Here is a 15,869-nt window from a genome sequence, read left to right as displayed (position 1 = left end):
CCCCTTATAACAAGTATATTTATGGTTGCTAACTGTATTAAAGTGGAACTTTAAGTCTGTAAGAGAATGTTGCTTATTTGGAACTGAATTGGTGATAAGTTAGAAATTAGAGTTGTTTCCTTTCATTTTTTAATTGTTTAATTGTTAATGGCTCAGCTGCTTCATTTAGAATTAGAGTTAAAGCTTTATTTAAATTGTGTAACAAATAAAGATCCCGAATTTGTCAGTGGAATTACTTCTGGAATGAAATATCCTATGCTCACATTTATGCTAAAATAGAAAAAATATTGGGGTCCGTCTGGCTTCTTAATATACCTGCGGGTCTGAGTCCAGGACCCTGACAACCTTCATAGCGAGAGGATTTGAGTACAGGAGCAGGGATGTCTTGCTGCAATTATACAGAGCCTTGGTGAGGCCACATCTGGAATACTGTGTGCAGTTTTGGTCTCCTTATCTGAGGAAGGATGTTCTTGCTCTTGAGGGAATGCAGAGAAGTTTACCAGGTCGTTTCCTGGGATGGCTGAACTGATGTACGAGGGGAGATTGAGCCGGTTAGGATTATATTTGCTAGAGTTCAGATGAATGAAGGGGGATCTCAGAGAAACCTGTAACATTCTAACAGGACTAGACGGGGTAGATGCAAGAAGGATGTTCCCGATGGTGGGGGGAGTCCAGAACCAGGGGTCACAGTCTGAGGACACAGGGCAGCCCGTTTAGATCAGAGGTGAAGTGAAATTTCTTCACCCAGTGAGTGGTGAATGTGTGGAATTCACTACCACAGAAAGTAGTTGAGGCCGAAACATTGTATGTTTTCAAAAAGGAATTAGGTATAGCACTTGGGGCTGAAGGGATCAAAGAATATGGGGTAAGGTGGGATCAGGCTATTGAGTTGGATGATCAGACATGATCTTAATGAAATCAGAGCAGGCTTGAAGGGCTGAATGGCCTCCTCCCTCTCTTATGTTTCTATGTTTCTTCAGTCCTAGGGAGTTGGAAGGGGCGTGAGTGAGTGAGGCGGATGTTTGAAAGCAGCTATCTCCTCCGCGACGCCTCTGGAGGCTTGGCTATTGGCGATGTTGGAGTTGTCCCTCTTTGAACAGAGAAAGTTTCAGAGTTATCAAATGTTGAGATGGAGTAAATAAAGGAAATGACAGGAGAGTTTGACCAAAGGGAACAGAGTTACAATGACTGACGAAGGAGCGCGAGAGGACATGAGGGAAAGTTTCTGGATAATCAGGATGGATACAGGTTCGATATTGGTTTCAAAATGCAATTGGATAAATACCTGAAGGATAAAGCTGACACGGGGGCATTGGACAGGAGTGTGTGGTGTGGATAATTCTTTGAAAGAGCGAGTGCTGCCTTGCTGAATGCACGTCCTCCGTCTGTGTTGGATTCTTTAATTCTATTGAAATGCTGACCAATTCTATTTGCGAGTTGGGCCTCGAGGTTCTTGCACTTGTTTACTGGAGACCAGGTGTGTTCCCGAGGATAGGTAGCTGTGAAGTGCCGCAGTGATAGCTCGACTTCATCCCTCTGGCATTGCAGTTCACTAATGGTACATGGCGCATGACAGCGGCTTTGAGACTGGGTAGAGTGGGGGGGTCACATGGCCTGGTTATTCCCTGGGAGTTGACACACTCACCCCGCCCACTCACTCACCAGTTTTGAGCGCCCGGCCTGGATTGGTGGCTGCTCCATAATCCAAGTGGCTGCGTTGTACATCATCACCCTCCCATCACTCAACGCACACCATAGCTTCGGGTGTGTGTCTGTGCACTCACATGGGTCCAGGTTACCTGGCAACAAGGAGGTCACAGTCTTATCTCTCCACCATTAACAAAACAACGGCAATGTTCATTTGTATAGCACTTTTCAACACTGCAAAACATCCCAAGGCATCTCACAGGAGCATCAGCAAAGAACTTTCACACCAAATCGCACAGGATCACATGAGGACAGGTGACCAAAAATTGGTCAAAGAGGTCGGAGAGGTAGAGGGAGTTCCAGAGTTCAGGGTTCAAGCAGTTGAAGGTGTGGCTACTACTGGGAAAGTGATTAAAATCAGGAATGCTAAAGAATCCAGAGTTAGAGGAGTGCAAAGACATTCAGTGAATTCTACTCCCAAAGCCATCACCTGGGGAAAATCAAACAGCCCTTACACTTGTGCAAAAAAGATTCTGGCAAGTGAGGAGGGAGTTTGTCTGGGAAGGCCAAACAGGATCACCTTGGAATGATAGTGAGAGCAAAGCGAGATGTGCCGCTCGGGTGGACACCAGGAGAAATGCAGTCAGTAACTTACCAGGAACATAGAGGAGGACATCAACTGCATAGGGAGTAGAATTGGAATCCGAGAGGTGAAGGGTGTGCTTCAGAGCATCCGATGTCATCTTTGGCACAGTGGGCGGCTCTGAGGTGGAGAATGAATGGAATCAATAAAAATATATTGCCTCGAGGACCACTCATCCCTCCACCCAAACTCTGTCACTCAACAGTCCACCTGCTCCGTGTGAAGGTGGAATGGAGTGTGGAGCCACATTAAGGATGACAGATGATGTCCAGGTCAGTGGCGCTCTCTGTCCCTTGAGATAAAGTTTAATCTTTCTGGTTAACGACCACAAAGCCAACAGTTCTGGAACAATCCATACATCTCAGATTGTGTCCAAAATGGTGTCAACGCATGGAATGTCTACTCGCTGAGTGACAGACTTCAAGCCTCTCGTCAGAAATCAGGCTGAGTGCTGAGGGAGTGCCGCACTGTCAGAGGGACAGTACTGAGGGAGTGCCGCACTGTCAGAGGGTCAGTACTGAGGGAGTGCCGCACTGTCAGAGGGACAGTACTGAGGGAGTGCCGCACTGTCAGAGGGTCAGTACTGAGGGAGTGCCACACTGTCAGAGGGTCAGTACTGAGGGAGTGCTGCACTGTCAGAGGGTCAGTGCTGAGGGAGTGCCGCACTGTCAGAGGGTCAGTACTGAGGGAGTGCCGCACTGTCAGAGGGTCAGTACTCAGGGAGTGCCGCACTGTCAGAGGGTCAGTGCTGAGGGAGTGCCGCACTGTCAGAGGGTCAGTGCTGAGGGAGTGCTGCACTGTCAGAGGGTCAGTATGGGGGGGAGTGCAGCCCTGCTTGTGCTGCCTTTTACTTGAGATGTGGTCGGGAATTCTCTAACCTCGCCTGTGACTGGGATTCTCCAGTCCCGCTGCAGTGAATGGGGATTTGGCTGAGTGCCAAATTCTCCATTCTCTCTAGCAGCAGTGGAGTACGACATTCGGAGTGTTCCAGCCGTTAACTCAGCACCGTCCTGTGTCTCCGGTGGATGTGTACGATTCAATGACAATGGATGAAATCTTCCCCTCCGTGCACAGAATGCTGCCTGAGGCGCGAAACCCGGCACGCAGCTCTCCAGCCGAGTGGTGGGGTGGTGGTGGGGGGGTGGTAGGGGGTTATGGGTGGTGGGGGGTGGTTTTCAGCCTCACTCTGGAAGGGAGGGGGCTGAGAGAGCTGGTAAAGCTGTCTCCACAGAGCACAGGTGCCCTGATCTACTCTAAATACAAATTTGCCCCAATGTTTGTGAACCTGTTGTGAACCTTGCTGACGTCAGTCACGTCACGTCAGTGAGGAGTTAATGTTCAGTGAGGCGATTCCTGTAATGAGATGTAAAAGTATTGAAATTCATTGAAATGAGGTCTCCGCCCATTTTGGGTGGGAACCTCATTACATCATGGGTGAGGAGTGTGGAAAATCTGGAAACGAGATCTCTCCGGCAAGGATGTCATTTCCCGATTCCCGCAGGATTTTGGGCCTGTGTTGTTCACGCTAACACAGGCTCAAGATTCCCCCCACTGCTGTGAGGAAGAACAAGAGGTTCTCCCCAGGTCTCCCGGTCAGTAAATTATTCCTCAATCACCATCGATAAAACAGATTATCTGGTCATGATCACATCACTGTTTCTGGGATCTTGCTGTGTGCAAATTTACTGCTGCGTTCCTGCATAGCAATAGTGACCATACCTCATTGACAGCAAGGCACTCTGGGAGGGTCGCTGGTTTGGAAAGTGTGATATGTAATGACTTCAATCAGGCCATTGTGTTTGGCCTACTGGAGTATGAGCTCCCTGATTAAGGATCCAATTGATGGGCCAATCAAGAAGTCTTTGCCTTGCACCTAACCGGGAGTGTCAGTTCCTCTGGCACCGCCGGAGGTAGACTGCTGACTGCGAGCACTCTGTGTATCGCTGTTCAAGTTTGTAAATAAAGGGATTCGGGTGAAAGGATTTCTGCCTCCGAAGACTATAGAAATGAAAGTCTTTTTTTCCAATGGCTGGCAGACAAACCACTGAAGGCCAATGGTGGGGAGTGGATGTTGAAATGATCGTGAGAAGTGCAACATAAACACAATTCCGAGCTTTGTACCTCCTCCCCGAATTAGCAACTGCAAACAGACAAGGAGTGACTGCTGTCTGGGTTTGAGCTTACCTTCCCCGGCGGTGTGGTCCAGGTACGCCAGCTTGGAGGCGATGCTCATTGATCGCTGGTGAAGGCTGCACTTGGCCACAGCGTTAATGAGCTGGATGTTGTTGACTGCTTGCTGAATGTATTGAGGATCCTGCAGAGAGAGTAGGGAGAAAGCGGAGTGAAGGTCCCACGCAGGCAGTAGACCCAACACTTGCCCCATCAAACCAATCTCTGTATCTCAATCCCCACATCTATCTCGCACCGCTGGGCACCGCCGAGGCTGGGGAACGATGGAGTCATAAAGATAGGGGGAGCCTCGCTCAGTGCTGGTTTGGGGCCGAATGACCAGGGGAGGGGGGCAGGGGTGTCATGCCAATGACACCGATTGGAAGATGCTCCTGGGGCCTGGTGTAGGTACAGCCCTGTGGAGCGCCACTCCATTGCCGAACAATCCGTGATATTCCTCTGTTAGGAGTGGAGAGTTTTGGAGGAAGGCTCCCAGCGCAGACCCACACCATCAGAGGGGAAACTGTGAATAAAGATCTGAGAGTGAATTGGAAATTCGGAGCTGTTATTCTCTCCCTCTCAGACATTTCGATGATCGAGGTTGGTACTGTCATCCAGTTTAATAGTTTACCAGAATGTGGGAAGCTGGCAGTTCCTGGACACCATCGCTACCTCAATGAGCAGTTAGTGCCTCTCCCCACACCGGGGCCATTCACCTCCCCCTGAGAAAATGGGGGAGGTGCAGCGTATGTGTGTATGTGTGCATCACCCACCCACTCCCCCACATCACCCCCTCAACACCCCCTACACCTAACCCCCCCCCACTATCCCACCCACACCACCCTGCCCACATCACCCCCCAAACCCCCAACATCACCCCCCAGTCCTCCTCCATCACCCCCAACTCCCCCATTACCCCACCCACACCACCTCCCCATACCACCCCAGCCAAACTCCCACCCGACCCTGAGCTCTGACAGTGCATTGAAAAATGGAAATGGGGCCTCAAACAAAATAGAAATAACCGGCCCTGGGGCCTCACTTAACGTGTGTCTACAGAGGGGCAGGAATGGACCGTTCAGCCCCTCGAGCCTGCTCCACCTTCCTCTCGGGGACGACACAGTGATTAGCACTGCTGCCTCACAGCGCCGGGGACCCAGGTTCGATTCCCAGTTTGGGTCACTGTCTGTGTGGAGTTTGCATGTTCTCCCCGTGTCTGCGTGGGTTTCCTCCAGATGCTCCGGTTTCCTCCCACAGCCTGAAAGATGTGCTAGTTAGGTGCATTGACCCGAACAGGCGCCGGAGTGTGGCGACTAGGGGATTTTCACAGTAACTTCATTGCAGTGTTAATGTAATTACTTGCGACACTAATAAATGAACTTTAACTTAATTGACTGACCCTTTATCCTGAGACTGTGACCCCGTGTTCTAGACTGTTCCGCTGGGGTAAACAGCCTCTCAGCATCTTTCCTGTTAAGACTTCTTAAGAGTTTTATAAGTTTTAATGAGTTCACCTCTCATTCTGCTAAAGTGCAGAGTATACACAAGAAAGTCACGGTCAGAGTTTGTCCCACTGATTGGGCAGAGATTACAATTCTTATCTGCCGCTAGTCTCACCTTGTGCCTCTCCGCCAGGAACTTTCCGGCACACATCTCCCGGATAATCACCTTCCACAGGTCCCGCTCTGATTTGAGATTGGCAATGAAAGGCTCCTTCTTATCCCGGACCTTGATCTTCAGAGCCAGGATCTTCAGTGGGAAGATGGACACGGGTAAGCAAGATTCCACCTCCTGAGGGTCACAAAGCCACAGTGTCAGGTGGGTCTGATGTAGAACATGGATGTTGGCTGGGAGTGAGGAGCAGACATTCTCCTTCTGCCTCTGCTCTGTGAGTTATCTCTGAACCGGACTGTTCCAAAGCACGCCTGGCTGGTCTCGCATCTTCTAACTTCCATAAAATTCAGCTCATTCTGAACTTTGCTGCATGTGTTTGAATTCACACCAACTCCCTTTCACCCAGCATCCCCGGTGCTCCCTTTCCCTGACCGTGTTGCCACAATCATCTCCTCCAGATGACCCCCACTTTCCACTTTAGAAACCTACACCAGGTCCCTCTGACCCCTGAACTCACTCAGTTGCACTGGTTCCTGATCAAACAATGCTTCAGTATCAAAATCCTGAAACTTGTTCTCAAATCCCTCCATGGCCTCCCCCATCCCTCTCTCTTCACCTCCAGCAATCCATCCCTCTGAGAAAGCTATCTCCTTCAATTTTAAACTCTCCACCAATGGTGGCCGTGCCTTCAGCTGCCTGGGCCCCATCCTCGGGAACTCCTTCCCTAAATCTCTCTGTCATTATGTCTCCCTATCTCTCCATTTCTCTGTCTCTCTCTCTCTACCTCTCTGTCTCTCTACCTCTGATTAGGTTAGGGTGCATTGGCTGTGCTAAATTCTCCTTCAGTGTCCCCGAACAGGCGCCAGAGTGTGGCGACTAGGGGATTTTCACAGTAATTTCATTGCAGTGTTAATGTAAGCCTACTTGTGACTAATAAATAAACATTACTTTTAACTTTCTGTGTCTCTATCTCTTTACCTCTCTCCACCTCTCTGTCTCTCTCTGTCTCTCGGCCTCTCTGTATCAGTCTCTCGATCTCTCCACCTCTCTGTCTCTCTCTGTCTCTCGGCCTCTCTGTATCAGTCTCTCGATCTCTCTACCTCTCTGTCTCTCTCCTCTCTGTCTCTCTCTGTCTCTCGGCCTCTCTGTATCAGTCTCTCGATCTCTCTCCTCTCTGTCTCTCTCTGTCTCTCGGCCTCTCTGTATCAGTCTCTCGATCTCTCCACCTCTCTGTCTCTCTCCTCTCTGTCTCTCTCGGTCTCTCGGCCTCTCTGTATCAGTCTCTCGATCTCTCTACCTCTCTGTCTCTCTCCTCTCTGTCTCTCTCCTCTCTGACTCTCTCTGTCTGTCTGATGAAACAGACTGAGCACTAGAGTTTATTTTCAGAAGGATAGAGTTGAAAAGCACAGCAGTTATATATATTTTTATCAAATCTTCACAAGGCCACAGTTGGAGAATTGTGAACAGTTCTGATGACAGTCAATGGGAGAGATGAAAATTTATAAAGTTAATCCCAGAAGTGTGAGGTTATATCGATCAGGAGAGATCAGGAACAGGCCAGAACTCTCCTCAATAATAAATCCAACATCATTCAGGAGAAACCGCTTTACTCAGAGAGCGGTGAGAATGTGGAACCAGGTCAGGCAAATACATTTCTGGGAAGGGAGAGAGAACAAGAGGGAAGAAGGGGAAGATGGATCTATTAATCGGGTGAGATACAGAAAGGTAGAAAGAAGCTTTGGAGAATGCAGAGCTGAGGGGCAGCAGGTAAGTCAGTGGATGTTGGCCATAGATACCAATTCCACGATTGCCCTCAAACCCTACCTCGATGTCTCTGAAGCGAGCGATCTCCTTGCAGTATGGGTGCGCCTCCATCAGAAGAAACAGACGCTTCTGACTCATCACCACGCGGCCCAGTCCATAGCTGGTCTTCACCGAGTTCGACACCTTGGAGATACGCTCATTTTCCAGAAGGTTCTTCATGACCTCTGGTGCCAGTGTGATCCTGTCCAGCTCCGATTTAATCTCGTTCCAGTGGGAGTAGAGCTCATTGAACATCTTTGGCTCAATCAACTTCTGCTGCCCTGAAAGGAGACAAGAGTGACAAAGAAAATGTGTTTCTGAGAAATGTAAGGGACTGGAGGGGAAATCAGCCCCTCTGACCAGATTCACCATTCAGGTGGATCCTGGGTGATCTAAGTCTTATCCCTAGTTACCTGCCTTCACGACACATCCTTTAATAACTATACAACAACAACCTGCATTGCTCTACCACCTTCCACATAGTGAAACACTTCAAGGTGCTTCACAGCGGTGATGATCAATCAGCCTTAGGCACTGGGCCACATCAGGAGATACTAAGACAGGTGATCAAAAGCTTGGTCAAAGAGGGAGGGTTATGGAGGGAATTCCAAAGTTTTGGGCCCAGACAGCTGGAGGCACATTTACAAACGCTGGGGAGGTTAAGAATCAGAGGTGGGCAAAAGGCCAGAATTGGAGGAGTGCAGATATCTCGGAGGGTTGTGAGGTTGGAGGAGCGCAGATATCTCGGAGGGTTGTGAGGTTGGAGGAACGCAGATATCTCGGAGGGTTGTGAGGTTGGAGGAGTGCAGATATCTCGGAAAGTTGTGAGGTTGGAGGAGCGTAGATATCTTGGAGGGTTGAGAGGTTGGAGGAATGCAGATATCTCGGAGGGTTGTGAGATTGGAAGAGCGCAGATATCTCGGAGGGTTGCGAGGTTGGAGGAATGCAGAGATCTCGGACGGTTGTGAGGTTGGAGGAGCGCAGATATCTTGGTGAGTTGTGAGGTTGAAGGAGATTCCAGGAATAGGGAAGGAGTATGGCTATAGAGGAACTTGTAAACAAGGATGGGAATTTTAAAATCAGAGTGTTGCTTGACTGGGAAGTGAAGTCAGTCAGTGCGCGCAGCGGGTGGTGGGGAACCGGACTGGGTGTGAGCTAAGACATGGCCAACAAATGATTGAAACCAACAAAAATCTACCAATCTCAGTTTGGAAATTTCAAGATATTTTCGCAGGACAGAGTTCCAGGTTTTCACTCCCGGTTGTGTGAAACATTGCTTCCTGATTTCAATCCTGAACAACCTCGCTCTAACTCCAAGATTGTTCTGGACAGCTCGAATGTAGGAAACAGTTCTTCTCTATCCATCCAATCAAATCTTTCGTCATCTTACACCCCTCAATTAGATCACCCCAATTTTCTGACCTATAGGATTCCCAGTCTAGTCGAAGCAAGCTGTCCTCATCATCTAACCCTCTTTGTCCTGGTATCATTGCACTGAACCTGCACTCTCTCCAAATCCAATATATTTTCCCTGAGATTCAGTACTTGGAGCTGACGAGTTACTCGTGATGGCGTTTGACCGAGTCTCTCTATAATTGAAGCACACTCTTTCCTCTTTGTACTCCAACTTTCTTCAGATAAAAGGCAACATGTCATTGGTTAGATTGAATATATTTTATTAAGTTCATGGGCTTTGAGCAATTTCTGTACCGTTGCTTCTCCACAGTCTCTCGCCTTTATTTATGCTTCACTGTATTGGAAATGGGGATAATAAACCCACCCTCATCCCAATGGACACAAACCCACAACCCAAACTTGGGTAAATTGCACCAAACCCTTCACTGTGGACCCCTTGCCCTAAGCTGCTAACTCTGGATGGGTGGATGAGTGCGAGACCTCCAACCATGGGGTTCCTAACCCAGTTCCAAAGCATAAAGATGGTTCCAGTAACAAATTGTGCAGGGTCATCAAACAATAGGAAACAACAGTACATCATCTTAATTCTCTTGCCCCTGCCTTTCTCCCACATGTCTTTGCTTCTTAGCTCACCTGATCACGGGGCTGGTGTGTGGGTGATGTCAGAAACTGCACAGTTAACTGTTAAACCTAAACCATAATGCACACCTCTCTGGAGCGGGAGTTTTACAATTCCTGTTTGAATTATAATATCTACATTGCTCCAAGATGTGCCCTCCCTAATCTTGGCAGAGAGGCTTCAAACCATCAATCTGCAGTCCTGTTTGCCACACTGTGCCATCAGGGGAGGCGATGGCCAAGTGGTATTTTTGCTACATTATTAATCCAGAAACTCAGCTGAGTTCGAATCCCGCCACAACAGTTGGTGGAATTTAAATTCAATAAAAAATATCTGGAATTAAGAATCTACTGATGACCATGAAACCATTGTTGATTGTCATAAAAACCCATCTGGTTCACTAATGTCCTTTAGGAAAGGAAATCTGCCGTCCTTACCCGGTCTGGACTACATGTGACTCCAGAGCCACAGCAATGTGATTGACTCTCAACTGCCCTCCAAGGGCAACGAGGGATGGGCAATAAAAGCTGGCCCAGCCAGCGACACCCATTTCCCACAAATGTAAAAAAAAACTCCCCACTTTTTCTCCAGAACTCCGCAAATGTTCACTTTTCAGATAAATATCCAATTCCCCTTTTGAGAAACATGATTGATTCTGTCTCCACCACACTCTCAGACATAGAACATAGAACATAGAACATTACAGCGCAGAACAGGCCCTTCGGCCCACGATGTTGCACCGACCAGTTAAAAAAAAAAACTGTGACCCTCCAACCTAAACCAATTTCTTTTCGTCCATGAACCTATCTACGGATCTCTTAAACGCCCCCAAACTAGGCGCATTTACTACTGATGCTGGCAGGGCATTCCAATCCCTCACCACCCTCTGGGTAAAGAACCTACCCCTGACATCGGTTCTATAACTACCCCCCCTCAATTTAAAGCCATGCCCCCTCGTGCTGGATTTCTCCATCAGAGGAAAAAGGCTATCACTATCCACCCTATCTAAACCTCTAATCATCTTATATGTTTCAATAAGATCCCCTCTTAGCCGCCGCCTTTCCAGCGAAAACAATCCCAAATCCCTCAGCCTCTCCTCATAGGATCTCCCCTCCATACCAGGCAACATCCTGGTAAACCTCCTCTGCACCCTCTCCAAAGCCTCCACATCCTTCCTGTAATGTGGGGACCAGAACTGCACACAGTACTCCAAGTGCGGCCGCACCAGAGTTGTGTACAGTTGCAACATAACGCTACGACTCCTAAATTCAATCCCCCTACCAATAAACGCCAAGACACCATATGCCTTCTTAACAACCTTATCTACTTGATTCCCAACTTTCAGGGATCTATGCACACATACACCTAGATCCCTCTGCTCCTCCACACTATTCAAAGTCCTCCCGTTAGCCCTATACTCAACACATCTGTTATTCCTACCAAAGTGAATTACCTCACACTTCTCCGCATTAAACTCCATCCGCCACCTCTCGGCCCAACTTTGCAACCTGTCTAAGTCTTCCTGCAGACTACGACACCCTTCCTCACTGTCTACCACACCACCGACTTTGGTGTCATCAGCAAATTTGCTAATCCACCCAACTATACCCTCATCCAGATCATTAATAAATATTACAAACAGCAGTGGCCCCAAAACAGATCCCTGAGGTACACCACTTGTAACCGCACTCCATGATGAATATTTACTATCAACCACCACCCTCTGTTTCCTATCCGCTAGCCAATTCCTGATCCAATTTCCTAGATCACCCCCAATCCCATACATCTGCATTTTCTGCAGAAGCCTACCATGGTGAACCTTATCAAACGCCTTACTAAAATCCATATATACCACGTCCACTGCCTTGCCCCCATCCACCTCCTTGGTCACTTTCTCAAAAAACTCAATAAGGTTAGTAAGGCACGACCTACCTGCCACAAAACCATGCTGACTATCACCTATCAATTCATTACTCTCCAAATAACTATAAATCCTATCCCTTATAATTTTTTCCAACATCTTGCCGACAACAGAAGTGAGACTCACCGGTCTATAATTCCCGGGGAAGTCTCTGTTCCCCTTCTTAAACAATGGGACAACATTCGCTAACCTCCAATCTTCTGGTACTATACCAGAGGCCAACGACGACCTGAAGATCAGAGCCAGAGGCTCTGCAATCACTTCTCTTGCCTCCCAGAGAATCCTTGGATAAATCCCATCCGGACCAGGGGATTTATCTATTTTCAGACCCTCCAGAATATCCTGCACATCCTCCTTACCACACTCTCAGACAGTGCAATCCAGATCCTAACCACTCACTGTGTGAATCTGTCTCCACCACACTCTCAGACAGTGCATTCCAGATCCTAACCACTCACTGTGTGAATCTGTCTCCACCACACTCTCAGACAGTACATTCCAGATCCTAACCACTCACTGTGTGAATCTGTCTCCACCACACTCTCAGACAGTACATTCCAGATCCTAACCACTCACTGTGTGAATCTGTCTCCACCACACTCTCAGACAGTACAATCCAGATCCTAACCACTCACTGTGGAAAATAATTTTTCCTCATGTTGCCATTGCTCCTTTTGCCAATCCCCTTAAATAAGTGTTCCCTGTTTTCAACCCTTCTGCCAGTGGGCACAGTTTTCCTGGTACACAATGTACAAACCATTGTATATTGTGTACCAGGAAAACTGAATTGAATGATCAGATTGTCAGCTGGAGACATCTGGAAAGTTCTGTTCTCCTTTCAATAGCCCTGAAGCATCTTTAACATCTGACCTGTGGCCTCATACAGGCAGTCGGAACCTTGGACAGTGCAGCATTCCCTTCCGCACTGGGCAGCCGTGTTGACACCTGACTGTGTTTCTGGAGCCTAGCATTTTGGGGATTTTAGAAACATAGAAACATAGAAAAACTACAGCACAAAAACAGGCACTTCGGCCCCACAAGTTGTGCCGAACACATCCCTACCTTTTAGGCCTACCTATAACCCTCCATCCTGTTAAGTCCCATGTACTCATCCAGGAGTCTCTTAAAAGTCCCTATTGAGTTTGCCTCCACCACCACTGACGGCAGCCAATTCCACTCGCCCACCACCCTCTGTGTGAAAAACTTCCCCCTCACATTTCCTCTGTATCTACCCCCTCACCTTAAACCTGTGTCCTCTCGTAGCAGCCATTTCCACCCTGGGAAAAAGCCTCTGCGAGTCCACCCGATCTATGCCTCTCAACATCTTATATACCTCTATTAGGTCTCCTCTCATCCTACGTCTCTCCAAGGAGAAAAGACCGAGCTCCCACAGCCTATCCTCATAAGGCATGCCACTCAATCCAGGCAACATCCTTGTAAATCTCCTCTGCACCCTTTCAATCTTTTCCACATCCTTCCTGTAATGAGGCGACCAGAACTGAGCACAGCACTCCAAGTGGGGTCTGACGAGGGTCTTATATAGCTGCATCATTATCCCCGGAATGTATGTATGGTTTGATGTATGTGGGCTGTGGGGAGGAGGGAGTGGCCAGGTTTAGATGGATCTCTTTCTCTCCCTGCTCACACGAGTATTTTTGCAATAATTCCCACATTGATACCAGGTTACCTCCAGGCCTGATTTTTGGGCTATTCTGGGGCAACCCATCCTTGCAGTCAGGGCCTCAGATAGGCAGTGGGCCTCTCATTAGGAGGTGTTTGGAGGGAGCAGGCTGCCTGATTGGGGTATGGACTCTGAATGGCTGTTGTTCTTTTGCCAATGTGTCAAAGCTTTCCCTGGCAGCGGCCATGCGGGGGACTGGGTAGACCCGTTAATGAGTGGGAGGCCGGATTTGGGCGGGGTGGGGGGGGGTTCGGAGCCTGTATGCTTAAACTGAGAACTAACTAAGAGAATCTAAGCATCTAAGTTATGAAGAATAAAATCACAAGAGGTTGAGCAAGTTTGTGTTTTAAGGAGCTTGCTGAGATTTTATTTTCTTTTAGTCTTTCTCTTCTTGGAATTTTCCTTTTTAGGCGGCCCTGCATAAATTAAAAAAAGAATAGGATTCGGGTCAGTGCCAGAATCTGTCACATCTGAAAATCTCTCCGTTCTGCCCCCAGGGCGTGTCCAAACTTACACCTGAGCGTTTACTCGTTACGTTTCCCTTGTCTGAGCTGGTCTATGACCAAGGCCGAGGACCCCCACCATCTCCCCCACCATCTCCCCCACCATCTCCCCCACCCCACCTCACCACCCCCCCACCCCGTCTCACCCAGTCCCCACCACCCCCTGAAACCAATATTCCCAGAAGGAGCGGCACGGTAGCACAGTGGTTAGCACTGCTGCCTCACAGCGCCAGGAACCTGGGTTCGGTTCCCGGCTCGGGTCACTGTCTGTGTGGAGTTTGCACATTCTCCTCGTGTCTGCGTGGGTTTCCTCCGGGTGCTCCGGTTTCCTCCCACAGTCCAAAGATGTGCAGGTTAGGTTGATTGGCCATGATAAAAATTGCCCTTAGTGTCCTGAGATGTGTAGGTTAGAGGGATTAGTGGGTGGATATGGGGGTAGGGCCTGGGTGGGATTGTGGTCGGTGCAGACTCGATGGGCCGAATGGCCTCTTTCTGTACTGTAGGGATTCTATGATTCTATGATGCTGTCCCAGTCTCCGGGACAATCTGTTTGGGACCACTCCCCCTCTTACTCAGTTGAAGGAACGTTATTCCTGACACAGTGGGTCCTTCCTGGCTAAGAGACAATGCTGAGGGCTGATCCTGGTCTGTGTGTGCAGTGTAAAAACACAAAGTGAAACAAATTCAAAACAGAAAATGCCGGGAAAACAGAGCAGCCCCTGTGGAAAGAGAAACGGAGTTAACGGGCCTGATTCTACCATCGTGTTGAGCCCGTTTTCGGGCTTGAAAACTTGGTAAAGTCGGGCGTGAGGTGATTAGCACGATCTGCGCCCGCCTTCGCACCCGTTCCCCCTTTACCAATCGCCGAAAATGGCCACCATCTGGACCGCGTCCGAAACGGGCGCGACTGCCATTTAAATGCATTTGAATGCGTTTAAATTGACAATGGCTGCACGCCCAAACTTACTGGCACTCCCCCCTTTACCACCGCATTCGCCCGTCCGTCTTCGGCGTGAAACAGACACGCTCAAATTGGGTGCTCCAGCTTCTGAGGGGGTAAGTTCAGAGCTTCCAACAGCTCTCTGACTCAGATCGGTGGGGGCTGAGAGGCGGGTCAGATGGCTCTCTGGTGGTGGGGAGGGGGGGGTGGGGGGTGGGGGGGGGGAGGCGGATCAGATGGCTCTCTGGTGGTGGGGGGGGGGGGGGGGCGCAAGGGGCTCCACTGCCACTCTGCATGTGATCAGTGGGGTGGAAGGGGGGCAGGGGGCCGCGATCGGTCTGGGTAGTGGGGCGGGGGGGGGGGGGGGGTTGGGTGGGGAGATAAGGAGGTCAGTCATGTTGTGGGGGTTGGGCAATGTCTATGGGGGGGAGGGGGGGGGGGAGGGGGCGGGGAGGCGTTTTCCGGCCCGGGAGCGATGTGGCAGGGGAGCATTTTTCTATTTTCTTTACTGCGCATGCGCAGCTGGAGGCTCCGATCGGAGCTGCAATGTTTTGGGCGCGTTAAGCCCCGCCCACAGGCTTCTGCAGCGCGATTCGGAATCGCTGCTATTTTTTCAGGCTGAGTGCGTATGGGGGCGTCTGAGAACGGGTCTAAAAGTCGGATCTGAAACACTCCCAGATTCAACTCCGCCCAGCACTTAGAATCAAAATGGGAAAATAGGGCCCAAGGTTTTGAGCCTAACAACAATTCGAGTCTGTTCCACTTTACAGTCTTATATTCTTTCTTTTATATTCATTTGTGGGACATGGGCGTCATTGGCTGGCCAGCATTTATTGCCCGGCCTGAGTTGCCTTAGTCCCAGAACAATTCCAGGAACAGTCTGGAAGGGGGTTTGAACCCTCCGGGTCAGAGG

At 49.3% G+C, this 15,869-nt stretch overlaps 1 protein-coding gene across 3 annotated transcripts in view; it reads right to left on the bottom strand.

Annotated features, from left to right (window-relative positions):
- Positions 1–15,869, bottom strand: part of LOC144508677 (DENN domain-containing protein 3-like) — a 128,436-nt gene that overhangs the window by 13,947 nt on the left and 98,620 nt on the right. For all 3 annotated transcript variants that reach the window (XM_078236923.1, XM_078236922.1, XM_078236924.1), the window contains exons 15-19: positions 7,898–8,157; positions 6,077–6,250; positions 4,475–4,604; positions 2,303–2,410; positions 1,663–1,799 (exon numbers count right to left, since the gene is read on the bottom strand). In XM_078236923.1, the coding sequence (XP_078093049.1) occupies positions 1,663–1,799; positions 2,303–2,410; positions 4,475–4,604; positions 6,077–6,250; positions 7,898–8,157 (809 nt within the window). The remainder of the gene's footprint in view (positions 1–1,662; positions 1,800–2,302; positions 2,411–4,474; positions 4,605–6,076; positions 6,251–7,897; positions 8,158–15,869) is intronic.

Source organism: Mustelus asterias, chromosome 20 (assembly GCF_964213995.1).
Source record: "Mustelus asterias chromosome 20, sMusAst1.hap1.1, whole genome shotgun sequence".
Classification (NCBI taxonomy): Eukaryota; Metazoa; Chordata; class Chondrichthyes; order Carcharhiniformes; family Triakidae; genus Mustelus; species Mustelus asterias.
The sequence above is the reverse complement of the archived record's forward strand: the minus strand, read 5'-3'. Positions and strand labels throughout refer to the sequence as shown.